This window comes from Thalia democratica, chromosome 2 (genome assembly GCF_965202585.1).
Source record: "Thalia democratica chromosome 2, ktThaDemo2.hap1.1, whole genome shotgun sequence".
NCBI lineage: Eukaryota > Metazoa > Chordata > Thaliacea > Salpida > Salpidae > Thalia > Thalia democratica.
This window is the reverse complement of record NC_139166.1, coordinates 58,485,666-58,494,045: the sequence shown is the minus strand read 5'-3', so window position 1 is coordinate 58,494,045 and position 8,380 is coordinate 58,485,666. Positions and strand designations below refer to the sequence as shown.

General features: G+C 22.9%; 1 protein-coding gene across 1 annotated transcript; it reads left to right on the top strand.

Annotated features, from left to right (window-relative positions):
* Window positions 1-580: 580 nt before the first annotated feature.
* Window positions 581-7,408, top strand: LOC145829859 (uncharacterized). Its single transcript, XM_082937734.1, has 6 exons — window positions 581-736; window positions 1,769-1,940; window positions 3,605-3,720; window positions 4,687-4,816; window positions 5,020-5,124; window positions 6,694-7,408. The coding sequence occupies exons 3-6, from the start codon at window positions 3,650-3,652 to the stop codon at window positions 7,276-7,278; spliced, it is 891 nt and encodes a 296-aa protein (XP_082793860.1). The 5' UTR covers window positions 581-736; window positions 1,769-1,940; window positions 3,605-3,649; the 3' UTR covers window positions 7,279-7,408.
* Window positions 7,409-8,380: the final 972 nt, after the last annotated feature.

The following is an 8,380-nucleotide window of genomic DNA, read 5'->3' as shown; positions in this document are numbered from 1 at the left end:
TAACATATTTTCAATTGAAACAGATTTATTTGGTTTGAAAAATAATATGTCTAGCTTAAATCTTTATTGTTTTTAGAAAGTCTACAATTTTTCTAGTACTGATATAAAAGCTTTTTGTTGTTACTAAAACATTAAAGGTATACACATGTAAAACATTCTTTAGCTTCTCTTTTAGCTTAAATTGTTTTAAAGATCATTAAACTTAAAGCATAAAAATATTATAGGTAAACAGTAAAATTTGTACTATTAAAAAAAAACTTATGTTTTTAAACTTTTTAGTTAAAAACAATTATTTTTAAGAAGTTTCTTTTATCAACTTTTACCAAAAACTCTTGGATTCTTTTTTCTCTTAGCAATTTGTCATTAGTTTTAAGCATTCTTTATAAAATTCTTGCAATTACTTTAATCTAAATTATCGTGACTTTAAAACCACAGTTTTTCCTTTTTACTAATGAAAATTGAAATTTTTAGTATTTTTTATATAATATAAAATTTTGTATATAAAGTAAGAGAAAAGATTTTTGAAATAGTTAGAACTTACTAGTTTAAAAATTTTATATTAATTTTTTCAGATAGAATCAACAAATGATAAATGCATTTTTAAGAAGAAACAATAGTATAACGATGTTTGAGAAGCTTTTTAGTTTCACTGTCTTAATTATGATCCTGCAAATCACTTCAGGTAAAGAGAAGCTTTTTTGTCAAAAACGTGAAAAAAGGAAACATACGTTTGCAGGTTTGATGTTGTAATAGTTTAGATGTCTTAAAATATCTAGTTTATCTTTAACCAATGTTATCCTATTTAAATTGTAGAACCAATTTGAATATAAGTTACAAATTTTAACAAAATTTATTATTAAATCTTTATTAATAGCAAAAGGCTTAAAAAAGTGTTAAATCATTAACTTTGTCGTTTAAAAATCAATTCAAGTTAATGTTAAATGGGTATTATATTAATAAGAGAAAAAAACTATTTTTAAACTACAGTCTTGATTTTCAAAAATAGTTCAATAAAATGATAAATTACTTATACTTTGAAATATGCACTTAAAAAAAACTAATATGCTTAAAATACTTTTAGATATTACTTAGGCTAAGTAAAGTTTCCACATTCAAAAATTCATGTAAGTTACACCACAAGCTTGTTTTAGTACGTTAAAATTATATCAATTTATCTTATATAAAAACTAAGAGTAAAAATTCTTACGTGTTAGTAAAAACCAATTTAAATTAAATCTTTAGAAAGTTTTAAGATTGATAGATACTTATTATTTAAAGTTGTTCAAATGTTATCAGTACTTTAAATCAGGGATTTTCAAACTTTGGTCCGCGGACCAAATGCGGCTTGCAAAAGAAAATCTTTGATTTCCGTATTAAATATAAAAACTAAATTTATTAATAAGCTTAACTTGTACTTTTTAAATTCAAAAAACTAAAGCGTTTATCTGTTATACTAAAACAACGTTCATTCAAACATTTAATATTTACCAAATATTTATTATCAACTCTGAATCAATGAAAAATTATACGATAAAGTAAGTTTATGATGTCACGTAGTTAGACAAAGCTCAACGAAAAAAATAATGCTGTTCGTTCTCTATACTTGTAACTTTTCGTTGATTTATAGCTATAGATAGTTTCATATGCTAACAAAATCGTTGTTTTATATTTTATTTTATTTTGCAAGGAGTAAAATATTCTATGCAATAAACACCCTTAATAATTTAAGTAACAAAAAACTGCTTGAAAAAATTAAAATTAATGTCAGATAACGGTGTAAATAATGGAAGTTTAACAACAAATCAATGGATACCAGATATGTGTTGTGGAAATCGACCTTATAATTCACAAATTAGAATGTGTTGTTTTGGAAAAACGATATCAAGAAGTACTATGAGATGTTGTCCTGATGGAACAATAATGCCTATAAATACTATTTGGTGATCAATTTTTTTCTAAGTTTTAATAAAAGTTATTGATTTAAACATTTTCTTACTGTACACCCTTATACTTTGTATACGAGTTTCAATAAATATAAAAATCATATCTTTTTATTTGGATTTTAAAAAGAAAGACACGTTAAAGACTAAACCGAGTCCTCTACTTAAGTTTTAATTTTGGTTATTAGCTTTTTTTGAAAAAGTTCATTAAAACTTACTTAGTTTTGTTTTTAGATTTTATTTAATAACAAGATATAGAAATTAACCCTAAGTCTTGAGTAAATTTTTTTTTAATAAAGAAAATTTAAGTAAAAAATATTGTTTTTTATTTGCGTTAAAGACTAAAATAGTTTCCATACCCAAAACTAACTAAAAACTTTAACTTTGTTTTTGTTAGTAAATTATACATTTTAGACTTATTCAAAGTAAATTTAAAACTTAATTTAGTTCTCTTTGTTGTATTTGACTTAAAAAAAAAAGTTTTTTGTTTACATGAAACAAAACACTAGATAAAAATAGTAGTTTTAATCAAATTTTTTGTTTTAACATACGTTTAAGGTATAAAAACCATTAATATAAGTGCCACACATATCGTTTGGTTTCAAAATATATCTTTTTTTTTTCAATTTAATCTAATTGAAAACTTTTTATTATATATTTTTCGTAAGGGGAGCCTACAAAACGTTTGAAGTCGCTAAAATTAACTTTTTTTATACAAAAATATTGATTTTACAGATTTATTTCAACTGTAGACTTTGTTCCCACAGCTTGTTTTATATAACAACTTGTGATATTTTAAACTTTTAAATTTCATGAAAATTGTGTAAATAAATGCGACAATTTATGCTATGATAGCAGTTTGTTTAACTTATTATGTATCACTGCACGTTTAGTCTGAACAACAAATTTATCTTAAATTTCGATAATCAATGGTTGAGGTTGATATTTAAAGCTTAAAATTGAAATTTAGTTACAAACAAGCTTTAAAACATTTTACTTGACACTTATGGAAAACAAAGACAAATTTTTAAGTTTTTAATGTTAGTATTATGTTACATTTATTCAATTTACGTAAAATAAAGCAGTTAAACTGCTTATACTTTGTACCTTGTTTATATAAAATTGATTGATGCCAAGCTTATTTTCCGCTTGAACAAGATAAAAGTAAAATATAGTTGACATAATGCTCGTGCTGTTTATAATTTTGACTGTAAAATGTAAAACATACTCTACTTAAGCAAATATTCTTATTTTAATAAATAAAAATTAGATAGTAAAATTTGGTAATTTTCATCAAATATTTACGTTAACATTATCTTAAGCTTTTATTCTTTAAATTAAAGATAATTGAAGTTTGTTTAAATTCATTTTTTTTTGTCGAAATAAATATAAATTTCCAAAAGCAAGTAATTTACAATACTTAGGTTTAAGTTTTAGATAAATTCAAAACTATTAAAGTTTTTGTAATTTTAAGTATGTTTCTCTCTTTAAAAGTAAGCTTCTTAACTTGCTTTTAGTAGCTTAAAATATATACAGTTGTTAAAGAATTTGCTTTCCTGTAAAACGATTTTTACACAAATTATTTCTGAAATTACTGTACTTTTCTTTGTTCATACTTATACTTATCTACACTATAAAACTAGAGTTTATTATCAAATTTACAGTCGCTGTCATCACAGTCAATTTGGGTGAGAAAGCAATTAGATGAAATGGCAAATATTGAAAAGCGACAGATCAATTTAGTGAAGGAAATCAAAGCTTTGATAACAAAAACCAAAGCGTTAGTTGAACTTTGTTAATCTCTTAGTTTAAAACCTTTAAAAAATTTACAAAGCTCTTTTTTTCACATGTTACACTACTTTCGCGTTTTAGTGGTAAGAAATTTTTATGTAGACCACACTGCCTTGTTGACTGCAATGATATGAAGCAAACGTCGTTTAAAATTTTAAATTTTAGTTAATCATTTTAAATTAAATTCTTAGTTTTAAAGTCAATTTAGTTTCGTTAATGAGCACAAAGATACTTTCAAATAATTTCGATTTAGTAAACTGATTAATATATTTCTATGCACAAGCTTTAGTTTATTTTATAATAGTTTTTGAACTTTTAGTTGTCTGTTGTAAATGGTTTATTTTATTTTGAACTATACGGTTTTAAAATTCTACAACTAATTCTAAGGAAAGTAAAGTTAAAGCATAAAACTATCTTAATTATTTTACTCAATCGAATCTATTTACAAATATCTTTGTGCTCATTAGCGAACCTAAGATGACTTATAAAATAAAAGTATAATTTTAAATGATTGACTTAAATTTTTAATCTCATATAGAGTTTTCCTACTTTAATTTTGTAAAAAATTACAGGTTTAATATGTTTTTGAATGAGGTAACATTCCATCTTATAGTCTTACTTAAACATTTATCGATACTTTTAGAGCTTAGAAGCACTTGTAAGTTACATACAGTCAGAATAGAACACGATTTTGTGTTCTTTTAAATTACAACTAGTACATGTACGCTTAACACTTGTAATATAATTAATTCTTAATACTTCCCACACTTCATTCAGTTATACTTTTGTATGTCATAAATGTATGTGGACAGTTAATTGTAATTATTATACGTCAAGAGTTTTATAAAAAAACAAAATTCTAAATTTGGAGATAAAACTAAATAAGCAATGACTAAATTTTAGACTGAGGCTTAATTTTTTTTTAATCAGTTATGAATAATACTGAATTTTTAAGGCACATAATAAATTTACAAGAAGAAATTAAAACATTGGATTCCCAAGCACAACAACTTTACGAAAATTTTGTTAGAAAAATAAACATTGACATTGATGATTCAACAGAAGCTCAAAATGTTATAAATATTGTTAGCATTTTACCTTGATTTAAAATAAAAAAAATTTAAATTGTTTTTTATTATTATTATTATTAAAAGCTATGGTTTTTACAACAGTTTTAAGAAAATTCGAAGGTTGTTATCGGTAAAGAACTTTCTTATACAATTTATATTAAATTAGAATAATGAGAATTGGACTATTTTTCATATACATCTGTTAATAACATAAACAGATTAATTTTAAGTACGGCAACGAAAATAAAATGGAAAACGAAGGTAATCAATCAGAAAAATCACAACTACCTCAAATATCACAGCTGAAAGTTGTTTTCAGAAAGGTTAGCAATGACTATGTACAAAATATGTGAGATTACAATATTTTTGATTCTTTTTGAAACAATGTTTATGTCACTTTATATCAGAAGACTAAAAAAGCGAATTTGTTCACATCAATGGTTGTCTTATTCAATTACTTATGTTTTTTCAACTAAAATTTTGCACAACATATTTCAGATAAAACTTCAAAGAGAAAAAAATTATTTTAAAAGATAATAAAATGGATTAAATTATTAATTTTTTTAAAGCTTTTGATATTATAATGCTTAATAAAACTTCTTTTATTTTTCTCTAGCACTGACTTTCGAGTAACATGCAACATAATACGAACATAAATTCATAAAAAATAAAAAATAAAAGTATGTTTACTTTCGCATATAAAATTTAATTAAAACTCTTCTCGTAATGCTATCGTATATGTTGATTTTTATTAAAAACTAATAAAAACTTCTAATTTAATACTATTATTTTCTTATAGTTACCAATATATTTTTCTTCATTAATGAAAAAATTTACTGCTAATAAATCGTTATTTTTATCGTTTCAACCAAAATAATAATTAAAGTAATTTTAAAACGCTTTGACGTATACGTTTCCTTTAGAATTTAGATTAAAATGCTTTGTGGTATAGAACTAACTATAAAAAACTTAAACTTTATTTGAACCATTGACGCATATTTTAAATTTTGAAGTAATTAATAGTTTGTTTATATGTGTATGTTAACTAAAAGATAATTTTTTTTTGCATAAGTTTTGATAGACCTAACACGCTAAACCTAAAAACGGAAGTGGATTTAGTTAACTTTAACTAATTTCTTTTATTTTAAATTATTTAAAATGTTGCCTTTTCTACCACTGAATGTTTCTAATAGTTCTAAAACATAAAGTTGTATATAAGTTAGTCTATAGTTTTAATTTTCTGTTGTTTTGTTTTAATTCTATTATATGAATGTGTAAGATGAGATTAAATTAAAAGTATTAATCTAAATATAGTAAGCATTAAAATAATTAAGTTTTCAATGTGCAAATTTCCGGTTAAAAAAAAGTAATTTACGTTTGGCATACAAGTTTCTAAAAATTTACTACAAAAATATGTAGTTCAGAAACTATTGTTAAAAACAAAAACTTTGTTTGGATTTTATTATCAAATACGTTAAATATAAAATCTAAAATAAACCTGTTTCTTTTTATTTTTTTTTTATTTTTAAAGGTATATACTTTACTAGAATAAACTTTTCTATAAATATTGCTATAAAAAACTATTAAAAGTAAAGAGTTTTAAAATAAACTGCAGAGATGTCTAAGTTTTCATATTTACACTTTACAAACGTGACTTTAAAATTAGAATTTTCAAAGAAAATTTTTTATCAGTTTTTAAGTGTGGTATATGTAAATTAAAGATTAAAACAAAAAAATATTTTTTGTTTTACAATGAATAAAGTCTGTTGTGTGGTTTAGAAACATTGTTTACGGTAATTAAATGTGTTGAAAAAGTATCAGATTTTGAACTATAAAATATCTAAATTTTAAATTAAAAGGCTTAAAATAATTTTAAGATATCTTTGAAACAGGCTAAAAGAAGCGTAAAATTAAGAAATGAAATCAACAAAGTTGAAAGCCTGGTTTTTAAACGTCAATCAATGTTGATGAAAGTTTTAAAAAAACACCAAAAACTGACAAAGGTCATGTTGCTTTTTGAACTGGAAAATGAACTTTTTATGATAACTGAAAACGATCATCAGCTGATTATTGACTTCAGAAACACTTTTGACGAGATTATGACAGATGTTTTGAAGATTGAAAGCTCATTGGCTGTGGAATATCCTGAAGCAAAAGTTAATGCTGGCTTCCATGTGAATGATTACACTCAAAGTCTTGAATTTAAGCATCTGAAACTGAAACAGCAGCTATTCAAAGACAATTACGATGATTTATTAAATAACAAAAGCAAAAAGCAGGATTGGAAAAAATTAGTTGTCCAAGATAACTTGTGCAGTTTTACAAAATGGACAGAGTATTTGAAGAGTTTTGAAACAAGTTTAAATTTATCAAAAAATGAAATTGTATCATTTAAAAACAAACTTAAGACCATAAAAATAAAACAAGATAAAAAAAACAGTAAGCATTGTGAAAAAACAAACCTTGAACAATTATAGTTTTAAAGAAGTAACGTGTGAAACATGTAATTAAACGGTAAACAAATTAATATCGATTAAAAATTCTTATTAAAGGTTTTCTAGTTGATATTTTGTAGTTTGACTTGTTAAAATGTTTTAAGTTAAAAAATAGCTGTAATTAGATGTTTTTTTTTTGCCTAAGTATACTTTTAATTTAAAAATTTTACTGTTTTTTAGTTTTATTTCAAACTTAGTGCCTTTTACATTAAACATTTAAATTTATCTCTGCAAATTACACAACAGTTTAAATTACACTAACTCTAAAACAAATTTAGTATCTAAAGTATTTAGAGAGTTGCTTTAACGTATGACCTTATTTACGTTTTCGTTTAAGATCGCTTTTTTTGTTTTATTTTCATGTCTACTAATAGCTATTTCATCACATAATTAAATTGAACTTTTGAAAGAAGAAAAAACTTCAAAGTTTTAATGTAGAAACTTTATATTTAGAATAATTAGTTCTTTTTTTTAAGACTTGTAGCATATTAAGCTAAAAAGTTGTTTTAAGTTAACAACAACTAAACTATTCAAAATAAGTTAATTTTTTTTAAAACAAAAATTTTTTAGTGTGTTTTAATTAAAATAGACTTAAAGCTTATATTAATTTGTTTATTTGATTTTTCTTTTTAATGAAAACTCTTTTGATAAACGTTTTGTTATAGAATGTATTAACAAAACATTACCTCATATATTGTCTTGTTAATAACGGTAATGAAACTCATGTTTTATAATAAATAAAACAACTGTTCATTTTTTTTTAGTAAAACTAAGTTAAACGATTGCTATACAAGTTAAAATGTTACTACAAAAAAGGTAATTGATTTTTTTGATTTTAAGGTGTTAGTGAAGGTATATTTACAAATAAATTAAAAAGGCTAATCTTTTTTATAAACTCTTTTAATAAATGTTATCTAAGTTTGTAAGTCAAGTTATATCTATAAACGCTGAATAAATTTTTTACTACTTTTTTATATCACTAAAGATTAAACAAAAAGTTATTTTCCAATATAATTGATTACAATAATCATTTTCCAATTTTTTAATAGAAAGCTTTAAAAATTCTAAGGTTTATACTTATCTT